We start from the raw sequence: 18,905 nt of genomic DNA, 5'->3' as shown, positions 1-18,905 counted from the left end.
TATAATTTTTACTTTTATTAAGTTAGCACAGAATATACTCAGTACCACAAGCTCCATCCCAGAGGTGATTCCAGAGCAGAGACCAACAGTCAATCTTCCCAAAGCCACCCCAACTGAGTAACCTTGTCCTTGGTGCCACAACCAGAGGTCAAAGTCCAAGGAAACAGCAACTGTGGTTTCAACAAAGCCTCTAAATTGGTCACATGAATGGTAGCCGGCTGTCGGCCGGTCGACCCCTGCTGGGTCTGAAGTTAAATCTGTTGTTGGGGCCACCTCTTCCTGGCAAGAGGGGGTTAGGTTCTGGAAGGGGGCCAATAGGATCAAAACGTGGTCTGAGTGGCAGAAATGGGTTGGGTATCTCCCCTGGCCTTGGGATGAGTGAGCCGGCTGGGTCCCTGACACTGGGCAGTATCGGTCTCGCGTCATATTCACCACCAATGATTCCTGGAGGAAGCAGTGAAGCGGGGAAAGTGACACTGGGGTAGACAGGAATGGGACAGAATGGGCCAGAATGGGATGACGATGGCAGGATCATCGCGTGCCGCATCCTCTGAGCCTCTTTTCTCTGTATGTGCCTCTTTCTGTACAGCTGTGGAGAAAGGGAGGGGAGACATGTGAGTGGTCAGCTACTACAGGCAATCTCATGGTTTTCATCCCTAGTGGATTTCAATTTACAACATAAATAAGTGGATCTGTTAAAGGGCAGGACACACACTCAAGAACAGTTCTGTGTACTCTGCAAGCATCTAAGGACTTTCATTCAATTATTTTCTTTAGTCCTTCATCCCAAATAGTTTTTATCTGGACTATTAATGGTTTCTACAGTCGAAATCTGCAAATAAAACCTTGTCTCTTAACTGGACAATGGTGGTGCACGCCTTTAATCCCAGCACTTTGGAGGCAAAGGCAGGCGGATCTCTGTGAGTTTGAGGCCAGCCTGGTCTACAAGAGCTAGTTCCAGGACAGGCTCCAAAGATACAGAGAGACTCTGTTTCGAAAAACCAAACAAAAACAAAAACAAAACTTGTCTCTTTTTTTTCCCCCACAATGTACCATGCTATCTAACAGCTTTAGATTTCCCAAACACAACAATGACAGAATTTTTGTTTTCTTTTTCGAGACAGGCTTTTCTCTGTTCCTGGAACTCGCTTTGTAGACCAGGCTGGCCTCAAACTCACAAAGATCCGCCACCTCTAACTCCCAAATGATGGGATTAAAGGCGTGCACCTCCGCTGCCCAGTCAGAATTATTTTTGTGAAAAAAAGTAAGCCTGTTTCCTATTTAAATGTAAAACTATTAAGACTTTTCTTTGTAGTTCCAAGAAAACAAGGACTAAGCCTAAAATTGAAAACATTTTCAGTAGCAATATTTAACAATAAATTTAAATTGATTTCATCACATCACATTAAAAATGAAAAGACACCTTTCCCCATGGACTCATTAGTTATTTGAGGCATAAACGTTAGTCTTCATATTTAAAAATACCTACTTCTTTCCAATCTGTGTCTGGACCTCTGACAGTACCATCTGCAAAGTAAAACAAAAGAAAAGGAATTAAAACCCCCCATGCGTCCAGTAGTCCAGGTGAACTGGACTTGCCCACCGAGTGAGGCGGAACAGGAGGCATCTGGACACGTGCACTGCACTCACTAGTGTGTGTCAGTCAGCTGCTCACCACTGCTTTGTGCACTACCTGATGAGTTCGGGCAGAGATGCCTCGGGACACTGCGGACAGCCAGTCACTCGCCCACAAGTGTCTTCTGCTGCAGGCTGCAGGCTCATGCAGCTGTGCTGGCTGCCCCTAAGCCATGTCTGGAGTACCGGCCCAGCTTGACAGCCTCTCTTAAATAAATACATTACAGCCCACATTCATTACTGAAGTCAAAGTGACCAGGCCTCCTTCTGTAGTGGGTATAGACTTCCTTCCCGCCAGTCTCTACATGGCTTCACTACCAAGAATGTGACAATAACACACAGAACTGTTTTAAGTGTACTTAATATATATGAAATGAGGGGGAAAGAAAATCAATTAACTTCAAGTCTAACGAGGAGTTCAGGAAAAACCTGCCCATGGCTTCTCTACAAGTTATTATCTAGCTTGGAAGTTTAGGAAAGCTCTCTGGCCCAGGAGTTTTCTACCTATGGCAGCCATGACCCTTTTGGGGGTTGAATGACCCTTTCACAGGGGTTACCTAAGGTCACTGGAAAACACAGACATTTACATTATGATTCATAACAGTAGCAAATTACCGTTATGAAGTAGCAACAAAAATAACTTTATAGTTGGGGTCACCACAACATAAGCAACTGTGTTAAAGGGTCACAGTGTTAGGAAGGCTGAGAACCATTGCTCCAGTCCCCATACAATCGCACACCACAATCAGGAGTGAACCACAGACCAACAGCAGTTTTCCCTGTCACCTGTTTCGTGTAGATCACTTCTTTTAATTACTTGTTCATCTGAATTTTTTTTTAAGTTGGTAAGTTAGACCAACTTTGAATTACAGAAATCTTCTTGCCTTTAGCCTCCCACATGCTGGGATTACTTATATGCCCACCATTCCTGGATTATGCAATGCTGGGGATGGAACCCAGGGCCCAGTACATGCTAGGCAAGCACTGTACCTACTAAGCCACATCCCTGGCCCTGTGCGTCCTGTTAACTGTGATTTTCTTTGGTTACCATACTTGCTGCCTATTGTCACAAAGGAACACTTTAAGTTTTACTTGTAAGGGCTTTAAGCAAACTAAAATGAAGACTTTCAGATTCAAAAAGAAAAAGAAGGATCTAGTTCACTCACTTCTTAAAGTTTAAGAACCTAAATGACTGATATTCTGTCAAGGGAAGTGGGGGTCTACGCACCAGATTTCCATGGCTAAGGTAATATGTTAACAACATATTCATTTTTATTAAACTGTTTTTGACAGAAACCAAATAGCAAGTGAATATCTACTTGATGTAGCTCACTTCTGTTTTTCTGCCTTGGTAGTGGTGTTCCTTGCCTGTTTTGTGGAATGACCCATTAAGTCAACTTCACGACCACCCCTACATTCAAAACAACAGCTTCAAAAACACAAGTCAGTACTGGCAGAAGAGAAACTCACAGTCAGGCTCTTTCTGGCCTTGACTTGGAAATCTTGGTGCACAAGATCTAATGTCTCATCACTGCTGCTCTGACCATTCAGTCACAAATGTGAACACTGCAAACAAAGCGCCAGAACAGCATACCAAAGGCAAGCGGCTGTGTGAGCTGACCCTGGTCCCCCAAAGGCGAGCAGCTGTGTAGAAGTGCAGTTTATTCTAAGTCAGAGACTGAAATTGTCTTTCAGATGGAATAAACCTGTCTTCTATTTTGTATTCTAACATAAATTTACTAGGGCTAAAGGGTTGTATTGCAGAAATATGAAAAAAAAGGAGTAGAGTCTGTGGCACAGGACAACATTAGGAAGCCAGAGCTTCTTCACTCAAAAGCTACTCCTTTAACAAGCTGTAGTTAAACAGAATAGCAGGGGGAAAAAACTCTACTTCAGAACTTTAGCCAGCTGAGTAATACCATAGCAACCATGGTGACAAAGAGCCTTTCTCCCATCAACACGTCATTACCTCGGAAATCCCGCAGATACAAACACCGCCACAGCAGGGGGTCATTTGATGCAATCAGGAGGTCATGACAGACGGCAGACAAAGCCAGGACAGAATGAACATCCAAAAGTCTGAAGATGCGTAGTTTCAGCTCCAACGGAAGGACAGCCAGTCCAAATACATCTGGAAGGTTCAGTACTAGATGGGGAACAGCAGCAACAGGAGTTACTGAGTAAAGAACATCTAGGTTCCCCCACAACTCTCTCTGAGAAGGTGACAGGTCTTGATCATCAGCTTTCTCTAAAATTGTACTTTTCTTGTTTTTATTGAGCTATACATTTTTCTCCACTCCCCTCCCTCCCTCCCGCTCCCCTTCTACCCTCTCTGTCCCATGACCTCCACACTCCCAATTTACTCAGGAGATCTTATCTTTTTCTCCTTCCTATGTAGATCCATGTATGTCTCTCTTGGGGTCCTCTTTGTTGTCTAGATTGTCTGGGGTTGTGGATTGTAGGTTGGTTTGGTTTTGTTTTGTTTTTTGTTTTGCTTCATATCTAGAAGCCACTTATGAGTGAGTATGTATTATATTTGTCTCTCTGGGTCTGGGTTACCTCACTCAATAAAAAAACCATACTGAGTGAAATTGTACTTTTAGCCACACTATTATCAAGATTCACTTCAGACTGACTTTGCACCAAATCTTTTAAGAAGCAACACTGGCTGGGCTCTGGCAGACACCAGGTGCTCCTGAGGCAGGTCATCAGCAAACTCAGCAGCACACGCACAGGACCAGACGTGCGTGCTTCACTGTGACACAGAGGACAGAGAGCTGACTCATAAAAGATCTTCTGAGAATTAGAAAGCTTGCCGAATGCCAATTTCATCATTCATAACGTATTCACAGTAAAATCTACTTCAAAGTACAATATTCAACATTCACCAATGTAAAATATTTAGTGCCCAATAAACGTTGCCTCCAAAAAAACAAAAACAAACAAACAAAAAAAAAAACCAGTAGGGCTGGGGAGACCATTCAGCAGTTAAGAGCACTGACTGCTCTTGCAGACCCAAGTCTGTTTCCCAGCACTACTTGGTGGCTCACTGCCTTCCTTAACTCCATTTTCAGGGCTTCCAGTGCCTCCTTCTGACCTTCAGTGATGGCTTGGCAGATAAAGGCACCTATCTCTACGGCTGATGACCTGAAATCAATTTCCTGGGACCATATAATACAAGGAAAGAACCAATTCTTGCAAGTTGTTGTCCTTATCACATATGTCCTACATAGTGGTCCAAGTGTGTGTGTATACAAGCACACACACACGATAAATAAATGTAAATATAATTTAAAAATTCAAGGAAAGCACCCATTTTACATGCTTTACATACCTATGTTTATTGATCACCTATTACGGACCAGATAATTAGAATGCAAAACTGATTAAAATATACTCCTCAGCTTCAAGTCACAACTTAACATTGAAAAGGAATCATTTCAACCATTAAGATACAGTGCAAATATTGCCATGGAAACCCAGTGTGGCAGGGAGGCTAAGCAGGAGGATCACAACTCTAAGGCAAAGCCTGTGCTACAGAACAGGTCAGATGCTTCCCTGGGCTACACAGTGAGGATGAAAGGACTCTGGGTAAAACACGCAGAGAGAAAGTGGTAGAAAGTAAGCACCGCGGCGATTCTAAAGCAGGGTGTCGGTAGGAAGAGGAGAAGTCAGGTCTCAGTGAGAATGTTCAACATCCCTCACCTTGTCGTGTGAAAGCCAGAAGAGGGTACACCAGCTGGTCTTTGAAGAGTCGAGAGAGCTTCTTAAGATCTTTGTACACTTTGGCTGCACTTTCCCCTGGAGTGTTTTTACAAAGTAGAAGTCAAAACACAAAAACCTGAAGTGGTGTCAAACAAGATCCAAGTATTAAACATTCAGGAGTAACTCCCCCACAGATAAAGGAAATCAGAATCCTTAGGAGACAAGGAACAGCACACGACTGACCAGCCCATCTCAGGTGCAAACATTAATAGGTAACGTCACACGCTGACCAGCAAATCTCAGTAGAATTAACATAGTAAAAATGGCCATCCTACTAAAAGCAATCTATAGATTCAATGCAATACAAAAATCCCAACACAATTATTTACAGACCTTGAAAGAACAATTCTCAACTTCATATGGAAAAATCAAAAACAAGCAAACAACAACAAAAAACCCAAGATAGCTAAAACAATCCTGAACCTTTAATCCCAACACTCAGGAGGCAGAGGCAGGTAGATCTCTCTGAGTACCAGGTCCCAGCCTGGCCTACAGAGCTAGTTCCAGGACAGCTAGGGCTCTGAGACAGAGAAAGGCTGTCTCAAAAACCAACCAACCAACAAACAAACAAAAAATCAATCCTGAACAATAAAAGAAGTGGTGGGGGTCTCACTATCCCTTATTTCAAGTTGCACTACAGAGCTATAATAATAAAAACCTCATGGCACTGGCATAAAAACAGAAACACTCATCAATGGAATCTAATTGAAGATATCAAGAAGCAGAAAAGTAGAATATACAGAAAGAAACATTAAAAACTCCAGGTAAAACATAAAGAGAAACAGATTAAAATAAGAGCTAATGTGAGGCCAAGCATTCATAACAAATAATAAATCTGTGTCGTGATTTGGTAGCTGGTTGGTTGGTGACTCAAAAGAAAAAGCCTGTGACAGGACTAAACTTAGGAGCTACAACAAAATAAAAATGACTTGCCGAATGAACACATACGCCTACCTAACAAAGGTATTTCACTAAAGTCTATAAACTTTTCCAGAGAAACAAACTTTCTCCCTCCTTTTGCTTCGTTTCATATTTAACAGATCAAGAACAGGAATTTGAGCTAGACCCCTAGATAAGGTTATATTTTTTAAAACTTAAGGGTCAGACAATCTACTCCAATCCTGATTTCCTCTACTACTTAGGTCTGGGCCACTGAAATGATTTAGCCCTCTCAGGAACTATTTCCTGATCTGTAATATGAGCATAAAGCCTGTGCTGGGGTATGAAGTACTCACAGCAAGGTTCTCCCTAGGGTGGAGATAACAGTGCTGAGGAACGGTTAAGTTCTCTGGTCATGACAGAACGCGTATTTACACACTCGTGACTCTAGCGCACATTCTCAATTCATTCTCAGTAGCAACAAGATCATCCCAAAGGTAGCAAAAATTGGTCTTGGAGAGTACTAATTTGAACCCAAGAGTAGAATCGAAAGGACCGAGTGTGTTTGTGGTACTAAAACTCCACAGGAAAGCGTCACTGTATGGTGGAGGGCAGGGGGACGAGGAGCCCACAGAGGAGTGACGGTAAAGGAAGTGACAGGCTGACTAGAGACTGGCCTAAGCCACCATCCTGGTGTGCATCAGCCAGAGCTAAAGAACACGCCGTACTCCTTGCCTCCTATCGGTCTCCCAGACCTGAGCTCCCTCCAAATTCACAAGAACCAGTCTTCAGAGGAACAGCCTGGTCAGCCGTGTCTAGCGGATGCTGCTGTAAATGCCATCTCCTCTCCACGCGACACTCCCATTCGCCTCTTGGTATTTACTGTAGCTCACCCCAAGGACGACAGGGATGGCACATGCTCAGCACAAAACAGAAAGGAAGATCCACTCATTCCTCTCCACCCACCACTCCTGCTGACCACCTGGTCTCTCAGTTAAGGTTTAACCAGAAACAGTAAATAGAGAAATTTGCATCAATTAATAATTTTATGGAATATAGGCAAAGCCATACTTGGAACCCCAATTTTAGGAAAATTCTAATCTCATTAAAAAGTAGCATTTATATCAAGTTTATAGTAAAGATAGTCAAACAGGTTTTTTGCCATTAATATTCAATAAAGAAGCCACACTGAATTACTTCCATGAAACATAGATCTTCTCTGTATCAGTCACAATAGTAGAAAGATCTCCAAGGGTTAACACAAGAAACTAGGAAGGAACCTCTAATGCTATATAAATACAATTTTGTATTCAAAGACCAGAAGAATTATAACAAGGAAACAAATTCTTCAGATTGTAATCAAACCTTCTGCTTTCTTTCCTCTGTATTTGTGGTGCAGAGTAGTGCCCAGGGCCTTGTACATGCCAGGCAACTGCTCTACCACTGAGCTACACCCCTAAGCCCTACCCATCTGAATTCTTAGAAGCAACATTGTTTTGGAATTTGTTTTAACTTCATTTAGAAATGCTCATCCTTTTCAACATAATCTTCTGGGCTCTGTGTTTTCAGTGTGCCTCCCAAAGCTTCACTCCAAAGTTAAGTCGTGGTTACATCACCTGGTTCCACTCCACACACGTAGGATTTTGGCTGCAGCTGCACTGACTTCGCGTTTTTAATCCCACCACAGATTTTTACTGCAGCTGTAAAGAAAAGAAAAGATGATAAAGCAATCTGTCACTTCCCTTTGTAGTGCAGGCCTTCATTTCCTCGCCTCTGTATACTAAAGATAGATTATTCCACACAGACTGTTCTGAGCACATTCTTCCTCTCTAAGCAAGGTCAGAAGTCTAAACCTGCCATGAAGAAATCAGCATTCAACACCACCTTCAGAGACTACAGTGAGCATCTTCACACACAGTCCGCTCAGCACCACCAACCGTAGCTTACTAGTCATCGACAGGTCAGCAACAGAAGGCCATTATTTCTAATGAAGTCACTAAAGCACCATTCATTTCTTCTTAACCCTTGGCAACGGTCAATCCTTGTTCATTCACAGGATCCTGCTAGTTTTCACAGCACCATGGCTGTCTAGACCCAAAGACCAACATTCTTGACATCAGCAGAGGGTTCAGATTTAGTTGTGTGTACAAAGGCGCACTTCATCTCAGCTTATGAAAGAGCTAGTGATGGCCTTGTGCACGTGTGCACCAAGTCAAGCCCTGCATGAAAGGTTCAGAGACAGTGCCCCTTTTCAAAGACTTGAGCCTGGATGGCCAGCGACTGTGAGAGCCTGTAAAGAATTAAAGAGTCAAACAGCAGAAATTAAGAAATCATCAAAATATTTAGTGAAGAGAGGGGATGAGATGCATCTCATCAGTACCTTTATATGAAACTGAGGTCAGACTCACCACTTTACATTTGCTATTTATGTTTGGTACCTTCCATCTTCCAAGTTGTGACCCGATAAATCAGAAATCACTGCCACTCTGAGCACAGAACGCACACTATAAGCTCTATAAGCTAACAGTAAAGAACTGACAGAGACGTTACTCGGCCGTCACGCCATCACACTTACATCCTGACAAATGTGCAGGATTGCCAGCTGTTAAAGCTGAAATGCTGAGACACTAAAGAGAACTGGGTAATTAAAAGGAAATGGGAAAAAAGTTACATGAGAAAACCAAAAGGAAAAAAAAATCTAATTCTGAAATAAAAAATGCCTTGTTAGCTTCTAAAACAAATTTTAATAGAAAGCTTTTTTCTAACACAGAACCTCAATAAACAAAATAGATAAGTTTGCTGTGGGGCAGGGACTCTACGTTACATCACCTCAGCAAAAGCAAGCAGCTGCAGGACACAGAACACTGCTGACCTGGGGCAGCAGAGCAAGACAACCTGTTACACAAACATTACATTCTAAGTAGCCGAAAAGATAACTCAAAAGCTAAACAGTGTTTGCCCGGTGGAGTGGTCCTCACACAATCCTGAAGGAACAGTTGAAGGCCAATTTGGACAAGATAAGACCCAATTTCAAAAATATAAAAAATAAAACAAAAATCGAAATGTAATATAAGAATCTGGTCACCCAAATGGATCTCCGATATGTGAGACCTTGAGAACATTCCAGAGACCAGCGGTGGTTAGGAAGGGCCTGTGTGACATCACTACTAAAATGAAACCCACCTCACTGAAGAAGAGAGGAAACGTTCTGAGGAAGGGCAGCTAGGTTATGCATGTGCTAAGGCCTCAAATATCTCAGCAGCATTTCTGTGTACTGACAGTCACAGAGATGCCAAACTGGATAAACAGGAACCTCAGTGTAATCTCATACACCCAGATCAAGACTTAAATAAAAAGAACTCAGATATGCACAAAAAAGCCCTCTTTATAGTTTATACACAGTAAAACTCATTTCATTATCATCACGGCTCTCACAGAATGAAGGATTCAAGACTGAGACATCGAAAGGAAGGGCTGGGACTAGGGAGGTGGCTCAGCATTAGGTACAGGCACTGACTGTTCTTCCAGAGGAGCCTGGTTCAGTTCCCAGCACCCACACAGCAGCTAACAGCTACTGTAACTCCAGTTCCAGGGAATCTGATGCCCTCTTCTCGCTTCTGAAGGTACTGCCTGCATGTGGTGCACAGACACATGCAGGTCAGACACACACACACACTAAAATAAAAACACAACAAATAAATGTTTTAAAAGAAAGAAAAAAGGGGGATACCACAAGAGTGAAGGGTGACGTCCTAAACCAACATCAACCTCACATTTTTAATCCTTCCAGGCACGTCACCAGTGGTAGAGTTAAGTTGTGAATGATCCATAACTATTTCTTGACAGTCAGTCACTAATGTGATTATAAGACATCTAAAAGAAACTATTTACGTAATTCATAAGCCAGCAACCATGACAGCATGGCTCCATTACCATTTATAATGATGAGGTTTCCCAAAGGCACACAGGTGAGCACAGCAGCTCCCTCCTCACAGAGAGGGTGTGTGTACTGCAGCTTGTACACGCCAGTTGACTTCCACTTCTCAGGCATTGATGCTGCTTTGGCTTCAGTGCCCTGAGGAATGAAATGATAGGAAAAATTATTTTACAAGGTGCTGTACTAAAAAACCTGGAGTTAAACACCTTATCTTACCCCCCTTGGACCACTGATACGGCTCAGCAGACAAAGTGCTTGCACAGAAGCCTGATATTCAGGTTAGAGCCTTGGAACCCACATGAAGGTGAAAGTGGAGAGCCAGCTCCTTGGAGCTATGCTCTCACGTATACTCCCCACATGCACACATCATCACACACATTTTTAAAAAGATGCAGCCTCCTTAACAGAATGTGCACATCATTAATACTGCTACTAACGAAGACTAGTAATATTTCTTTCAAATTTTTTATTTTAATAGATAAAATATCATCATAGAAATAAGGACTAATTTTCTGTTCTAAGACTCTTATTTCTGTCTAGCAAAGTCACGCCATTATTCACGATCCCGGGTTGAGTATCACTTCTTTCGTACAGTCCGTTTCGGAAAACACTGCTGTTTACTAACACTCTGCTCATACTTCTGTCACTGCACATGTGTTAGGCTTTTCATTGGTTTACGCTATTATTTAGTATGTCATATTTGTCTTGTCTTCCTTACCCATTGAGAACTCTGAGGACAAGGACAGTATTTGGTGTGTTAATTTCTGGCACGGTGCATGGTGTGCACAGGCATACAATGATCTTGAGTTGTTTTTATCTTTGTAGCCCATCACATGGCCCACAGGGAATGTGTACAGGCCATCAGTACAGGGGCTCTGCAGGAGTATGCGAGAGGCTCCGCTCCATGCTAGTTTACCAGCGCAGATTCTCTGAGTGTCCCTGGGTCTCTTCCATGATATACTATAATGGTCTATATTCTTGTCTATTCTCTGACTAAAGTAACTTGAGAACAAAGACCTGAAACAGGGACAAGAAACACTGACACGAGCAGATGCTGAGCAAACACATGCTGAAGAAATAAGCAATCACAGAACAAAGACATTAACATGAAACGGCCTTACTCAGCATTTAGTCGTACTCTGTCCACACCATCGCATTTTATCTGAATATTAGCACATATAAGCCTCTGTCTTTCTTTTTAAGCCAGTTACCATTACCTCTGCAATATTAAACGTTAACAAAGGAAAGGAAGGTTGAAAAAGGAAAGGGTACATTCCTTTTTACAGAGTACCCATGACAACCTTCCCTGTGCCTGGCATTTTATATTCAACAACCAACCACATTTAATAAAGGAAGGAGGTCCTCCACAACACCAACTCAGGTGTCCATGGAGACCTCACAAGGCACCTGGGTGGAGCTTACCTGAGGTATGTAGCCCGACTCGAGCATGAGGAGATGCACCAGCACTATCAAGGCATCATTGATGCTGGAGCAGCCAGCTGACTGGTACAGAGTCTCCAGTGAATGTGGCACCTGGCCATCCTCCGTTTCACTGCATAGCATTGGTTCCAATGGATGGAAACCAGAATCCTCTTCCATACCCATGGCATCCTGAATTGACACAGCTTCAACATTTTGACTAGGCCCTTCCTAAAAAGGATGGCAATAATAAATTCATTAATTTTACACAGGACATTCTATATCCTAAACTAAGCAAAGATTAGTGCTCAAAACCAAAGCACAACATGAGGTTCAGAAAAAAAGCACCATCTTAAGAAAGCTCTCATAGACCAATGAGACTGCAGCGTGCACCCCCATCCTGGATCCCTAACTCCCTCTGTGCTGACAGGCTAGAAACCTGGAACTCATCTCTAAGGCTCCACACTTGTGAAACAGTACCTAGATGTGGTGTCTTCACAGTTCCAACTACTATCATACCTCTAAAGCTGTGCTTCCTATGCCATAAGTGCTTCAGACCCCACCACACACTATGTGTCCCGACTTCAAGGAACAGCACCCCCTGAAAGTGCTTGGCTCCCCCTCTTGTCTCATACACACCATACACTCCCTCCAGTTTCCCTGGAAATTAAAAATCCAATCATGTCTTATGCCCCAGTTTAAAACATACCAGGACTTCCTCAAGACAGACGACATTTCCCACAATTGTACTGTAAGACTGCGTCCCTGAACGTTCTTAGGGGAAAGTCAGTGCAGCCTAGTGAAGAAACACTGCAGCTATGTCTGCCTAACTGGACCTACATTCACAGGACCCAGCATTAACCTCAGAAAAGTTCCGAAACTTCTAACAGCTGCAATGTGTGCAATTAACCAAAACGCATTCTCCTTCTTCACTTAGCATCTCTGTTACACTTACTGCAGACTCACAGAGCAAGTTTTTCAGAAACAGAATGAGGAGCACAGGCCTAGAACATGAAGTCCAAATGCCTAGGCATATAAGGCCCCCCATTACCTGTTCCTGGCTCTCCATCTGTTCACCATCAACCCTTCCCTACCCACTGCAGCATTCCCACTTCAACAGACCCAAGGGATGCCACGGCCTCTATTACTGCACCTGCCACACTGTGCTGCTATTTTTCAATTCACACATCTGCATCTCTCCATGCCTGAAAGTTTGTGTAAAGTACAAAACTACCCAAGGCATCCATCTGGTACCTGCCACATTCAGGAAAGGTCTGTGAACAACCGCGGAAAGATAACATACTACAGTTTCATGTTTCTGTTGCCTTACAAGGATCACATAACTTGAGCAAGGAAGAGGACAATGCCTGTTTATAGATACTACAGTTGTAACTCAGAACAAACAGTAACTTGCTGAGTTCACCAGCTGATAGAATTCTGAAATGAGCCCACGTCCTCAGATTCACCATTAGGGGCTTTTAGAGGTGAAATGGGCTTTAGGAAGGCTATGATGCTACACTGATTTCATTGAGAAAGCTTGTTTCCTTGTTAGTGCTCAACTCTTAATACAAAGCAAGTCTCTTTTTTTCAGGGCTGTACTTTCAGAAAAAGGAGTGGCAGGGGAAATTAAAGCTTAAAAAAATTCAGCATAAAGCAAGGCTGAAGGACTGCAATCAAGACAGAGCTGACACTTACTCTTTCAAAATCAGCAGAGCTGAAACCTAATGGGTACAAAAACATCAAACGTGTTAAAATGCAAACCGCAGCCTGGCAGGGTGGCACACACCTACAATTCTTTCACTTGGGAGGCTGAGGCAGGATAACTCAGAGTTCAAGATCAGCCTGAGCTATATGACAAGATCCTGTCTCAAAAAATTTTTTAATTAAATTAAATTTAAAAGGTTAAGATAACTCACACTATATAAAAGATGATACTGCATAAAATTTCCATGATTTTCTCTGAACAGAAATCACCATATTAAAAGAATCTATCAAGCTAAATTATGAAAACAATCTCTTGACTTTCCCCCCACTGTTCCTACTTCAGCCAGTAGCATGGCACAGAACAGATGTGGAGATCTTTAAGAAGCATTACCCTAAGCAGCTAACTCCACACCCACTGGGGCTTATCTAACCTTATTCCTAAGTCCAAGAAGCACTGGCGTCCGCTGAGCTGTTCTGATATGAATGGTTATCATCTTCCATGTGTGAGAAGAGAACAGCTGAGCATCACCTCCAAACAGTCTTGCCAGAGGCCACTTACAAAGCAAACAGCCGGCTAAACCGTGGTAGAACTTCTCTCACGTCTGTACAGGTTAATCCTGTGCTGTCCCTAAAGGTAATTCCGAAGTGCAATGAAAGAAAACTAACTTACACTTAGTCACAAGCAGAATCCCTCTCCTCTGGTTTTGAGTCTTGTCCATCATCTATTTTTCCTTTCCACAGCTCCCTTCTATACTGAACTAGCACATTATGTAGAGTCAAGGACACCAAGCTCAGTGTCCCTGCTACGGTTTCATAGCCACCCCATCAAAACCTTACAAGACAAACAGTATGCTCTTAGAACTGGAATCACTGCTTTGAGGCACAGTAGCGTCTCAAAATTTTCCAAAGAAAAATTAACAAAGAATTACATACACTGTAAAACTCCATCTTACTGGAGGATTTTTAGAGCACACCAAGTTAAGGGAACAGGCTCTTCTCTCTAGGTTTTATCTCTAAAAGAGTCTGTTTTTTTAAAGTATGCAGTCAGATATCTTTAATAATTCCATACACTACCCTGTGAAGCAGAAACAAACAAGAGTCACAAGAATGATTGGAAAGACAAATTAAAATTCTTGTATCAGGAAATTATTTTCACAATTTATCAATCTATTAAATATCTTAACAACCATCTATTCAGAATATCTGCTTATTCTTAATATCATGATTCAGTGTTTAAGGCTTGCAAAAGAAATATATACATAAAAAGAATATACACATAAAAACAGTTAAGAATGGTACATGTGTTAGTATTAAAGAAGTGTTTTGTTCAAGGCCTACAAGCAAGTTCCAGAATTGTCAGGGCTGTTATACAGAGAAACCCTGTCCCAAAAAACCTTTAAAAAAAAATAAATCAACTTTAAAAATTTTAATTTAAAAAAGAATGACTTTATACAAAATATTAAAAGAAAAAAATAACGAGGAACTTACAAAGTTATACAGATCATTGATTAATGCTTTAAAAATCACTGGACTATTGGAATACAGAAGTATAAACAGGAAAAGAAGGAGCAGCAAGGGCACCAGGCCACAACGCTGTTCACAAGGTCAGCAGGTTGTACATTTGTTGTGAGCAAAAAATTATCAGGACTCAGTACTAGCAAGAAACAATCACTGACGGGAAAGAACAGAAACTAGCCCTGGAGAGGCAGGGTAGGACAACTTTCAGAAAGCCTGGGTACAGGACTATAAGGGGCTTTCTCTTCTGTGAAGTAACATGACTGGACTAAAGATATTTTCATCTCAGACACCGAGCTACTAAAGAGCAAGAGAATGACACAATGAAGAAGCAGAAAACCTTAAAAAGGAGAACACAGACTGGCAGCCTGTGTTATAAGAAGTCAAAAGTCGGCCTGTGGTAGTGCATGCCTTTAATCCCAGCACTTGGGAAGCATAGGCAGGTGGCTCTCTGTGAGCTCAAGGCCAGCCTGATCTATATATCGAGTTCTAGGACAGCCAGGGCTGTTCTGCAGAGAAACCTTGTCTCAAAAAACCACCACCACCACCAAAAACAAGTCAAAAGGCACAGGATATCAGGGGTCCTACTGAGGGGCAGAGCAGGGCATTTTTATGTGGAGGACAGGCCTAACGGTACATCTTATATCCAAAGTAATGCTAGACAGAATCTGTGATGAGCATTTAAAAGTCTAGCCAATCGTTGGGAAACACCTGGGCTGTATATAGGTACAACATTAGTGAGCGCTCAAACATGATAAATTAGGGATCATAAACGCACAAACATCAGACACCATGTGATACACGATCTAAAGGAACATCTGAACAAAACTACAAAACCATGCATGCTAGAATGTCAGCATAAAATCAGTCCAGACATTTAGCAGTTAAAAAGAAAATGTTCAGAAAGGGCACAGTCTATAATTTACTGATACTAGTCATCCTAACTGGCGTAGGATTCCTCTGAAGTGTCAATCTATCTGATCAATCACTCTGCTTCATCTCTTCATCTTTAATACCCACCGCACTGCCATCATTCCAGGCATCAAACTGGGTGGTCTGTGCTTGGGAAGAGTCGTTCCACCGTTCATCGGGGATGCTAGCCTGACATGAGCTGGCAGCCAGAGAAGGTTGGTCAGTACTCTGGAGTGAGGAAGGTTCTGAATCTGTAGATGAAGGTAAGTTAGGTGCCGGCAAGTCATCTTCAAGAACCAAACATATCAAGTCCCCAGAAACAATCCCATATGAAGCCAAGGTTTCTTCATCTCCAGTGAGGGCATCCTTGTTGTTCAATGTAATTGCAAATCGGGTATCAGAACTGCCAAGAAAGATGGATGAGCACAGTAAGAGCTACCTACTCCGCTATTTGGAATACACTGAACTACATGTTATGTACCCAAAAGCACTAAGTAATTAAAAAAGAAAAAAAAACAAAAGGGACTAAATTCCTTGTTCTTCTCATCTAATGCCCAGGTCCTAGGTTTCTATTGATTAAAACTATAAGCTTAGCCAGGGGTATGTAGTACTTATCATTAACCTACATTTTCATCAGTTCTAAAGCATGCAATTTTCAGTATTTCAACAGCTTTGAAGTTGAAGTGCTTCCTAAACCTAACACATCAATTTAATCCACAGCTTTACTTCCAGCTTCACAGGAGCTGGGAATTCAAACTCAGGGTGTTAGGCTTGTGCAGCTGTGCTTTAGCAACTGCCCAGTCCGATTCTTTTTTCTTCTACACACCTATTTCTTCCTCCCAATTCAAGAGACACTACTGGAGTCAAAACTATTCCCCCTCCTTAGACAATAAGCCACTCCGCTGCTGCCTGCAAATGCTGATAAACAGAAAGTTGAAAGTCTGCCAGCTTCCCATGAAAGCACCATTTTGGAAGAGAAAGGGGAAAACTCCCCAAACAAACAGTTCATTTTGTAGAAAACATAAGAAACAGTCTGCTTCACAGAAATGCCAGTTTTCCCTCCTGCTTTTCTAAAGTGCTTCCAAGGTCTTATTTTCTGAAGTTATGGGGCTGATGGGGTGCGTTTCACCCAAAAAGAGCGACTGCAGAAATCCAAACTTTACAAAGTCTACTTTATATCAATCTTTGGTCTGCTTAATTAGAAAATGCTCTACAGGAATACACCTGTATCATATGGACACAAATGAAAGCTTCCCTTTTGTTCCCCATATAAACAAAATTTCAGAGGAATGAATTTACTTTCACAATCTGCTGAGGCCTAAATTCCACCTAACTAATCAACCTCAACTTCGAAAACAAGCCTGAAAGAGAAACTATCTGGGTGGGGCTCTTGGGTTTCACAGCTTTTCAAGATGACCCTACTTAAAATGACCCTACTTAACTGAAGAGTAATACAATTTATAAATACCTTAAACATGTGTGGAGGGGTAACTGCTATCAACACATAAAACACTTAGTTTTACACCAAGATGTCGTGTAAGTCATCATTAGGTGGAAATACGACAATAGGTTGTTTAATTCTTTTAATGTGAAAAATGGCTCTTTAATGTTTGGGCTAACATTATTTTTATTTTATTTATTTGATGGGGTCTCACTATGTAACCCTGGCTGGTCTGGAACTTGCTATGTAGATCGGGCTGGTGTTGAACTCAAAGAGATCCCCTTGCCAATGCCTCCTGAGTGCTAGGAATAGGCAGAGCTCAGGCTCACCTTTAATCTAACAATATCTTAATCTGGGGTGGAGGGCGAGGTGAGAGGACGAGAAATCCGTCTAGGACCTCATTTTGCTCAAGTCCCTACAAATAAAGTGAAAGGCTATTAAAAATGTCAATTAACGGAAAGGGCCCAGAGTTTATCTTTTTAATAAACTTTATTTAATAAAATAAAATATTTTATTCGCGAGTTCAAATTTCTAACTCACCACTTGAAGTGAGTCGTTCATATACTTGGTTCTCTGTGACCTGAAAATAGCTTCAGAAACACAGAAGCTTCATCGGCAATCCCAAAAATCAGAAATAGAACTTAATCCTTTTTAAACTTGCCACCAAACTGAAAGCTTTCTGGGGTCATGCCTCTATTTTAGAAGCACGCGTACTTCCTAAAAAGTTGCAATGAGAAAGTTACAGCAGTCTGGCACAGGCAAGCTCAGCAATGCTTTTAGTTACTGTTGCCCTAAGCAGTGGCACAAACGACAGCGGTCTAGGGTGCAAGAAATTCATTACTTCAGGCGCGATGCTTTTCCAATTTAACCACTGAACTCAAGCTCCGTGGGTTCGCATTGGGAGGGTCTAACGCAAGCTCCCCACTCCCGACCGCAGCAAGCGATTCCCGCCTTCCCGGTGGCGAGGGGTGGGTGGTTAGAGGGGTGGGGGTGGGGGGGAAGACCGCAAACCCGGAAGTGACACTCACCGGGGATGACAGCGGCAGCCCGGGGAGGCTGGGCCATCGTCTCCCTGAGCTGGAACCCGGCGAGCACCCAGCCAGCAGCCGAGCGCCACAGTCACAGGTGACCCGGCAGGCCCGGGTCTCACGTGACCGCCAGGCGCGCCCGCCTCCCTTCCCCTCCATTCCCCCGAGGCCCGCGATCGGGGACCCCGCTCACCTGAACCCCCACGTGGGCAGCAGACCCTGGCGGAGGTGCGCGCGCAGATGGCCGAGCGTCGGCTCCGGCTCCGGCACCTCCAGCGGCTGGGTCCGCTTCTGAAGCCGCACGCGCAGCTTCATGGCGACAGGACTGCCAGCCTCGGGCGGTGGCGGCGGCTACCGGAGCCGAGGAGAAACCGAAAGCGCTCGCCTCTCTTTCTCTCGCTCTCGACTACGCCCCCTACTGCCCAGTACGCGAGCGGAGCGCCGAGCGCCTGCGCTTCCTTCCCATCGGTGGCTCGGCGCACGACGGCGCCCCCTGGGGGCAAGATGCCCACGGCGCAGGCGCTGAGTCGCTTAGGCGCGTAGTCTCTGCAGGGTATCTGTGTGCATCCCTGCTTGCGGGATCTTTAGCTCTGCAAGGACCGCTGCCCACTGTGCGAGGACCTGACTGCCAGTTCTAACCTGGTGGCGCTGTGTTTTTGCCGGCCCAGAA

At 43.2% G+C, this 18,905-nt stretch overlaps 1 protein-coding gene across 4 annotated transcripts; it reads right to left on the bottom strand.

Moving 5' to 3' along the window:
* Window positions 1–2: 2 nt before the first annotated feature.
* Fbxo7 (F-box protein 7) lies at window positions 3–18,611 on the bottom strand. 4 transcript variants are annotated; one of them, XM_048418119.3, is made up of 9 exons: window positions 18,429–18,609; window positions 15,875–16,169; window positions 11,639–11,866; window positions 10,213–10,354; window positions 7,896–7,979; window positions 5,341–5,436; window positions 3,605–3,781; window positions 1,490–1,527; window positions 3–589 (listed from the first exon to the last, which is right to left on the bottom strand). In XM_048418119.3, exons 1-9 carry the CDS (start codon window positions 18,548–18,550, stop codon window positions 200–202), a joined length of 1,572 nt encoding a protein of 523 aa, XP_048274076.3. In that variant the 5' UTR covers window positions 18,551–18,609; the 3' UTR covers window positions 3–199. The 4 variants fall into 4 exon arrangements, with proteins under 4 accessions (XP_048274076.3, XP_048274078.3, XP_048274077.3 ...); XM_048418121.3 differs by lacking the exon at window positions 18,429–18,609 and adding an exon at window positions 18,236–18,361 and having other exon boundaries at window positions 15,875–16,017; XM_048418120.3 differs by lacking the exon at window positions 18,429–18,609 and adding an exon at window positions 16,393–16,415.
* Between the last annotated feature and the right edge of the window lie 294 nt (window positions 18,612–18,905).

This window comes from Myodes glareolus, chromosome 26 (genome assembly GCF_982192425.1).
Source record: "Myodes glareolus chromosome 26, mMyoGla1.1, whole genome shotgun sequence".
Lineage (NCBI taxonomy): Eukaryota > Metazoa > Chordata > Mammalia > Rodentia > Cricetidae > Myodes > Myodes glareolus.
The sequence above is the reverse complement of the archived record's forward strand: the minus strand, read 5'-3'. Positions and strand labels throughout refer to the sequence as shown.

What these genes read in the sequence shown, in the direction of transcription:
- Fbxo7 (XM_048418119.3), bottom strand. Translation starts at nt 18,550, where the DNA reads ATGAAGCTGCGCGTGCGGCTTCAGAAGCGGACCCAGCCGCTGGAGGTG. An exon ending in CGTGTGTGGAGTGGAACCAG is followed by an intron (nt 5,437 to 7,895) that starts GTGATGTAACCA and finishes AAAACACTCCAG; the next exon opens with GGGAAAGTGCAGCCAAAGTG. An exon ending in CAGACACAGATTGGAAAGAA is followed by an intron (nt 590 to 1,489) that starts GTAGGTATTTTT and finishes CTTTCTCCACAG; the next exon opens with CTGTACAGAAAGAGGCACAT.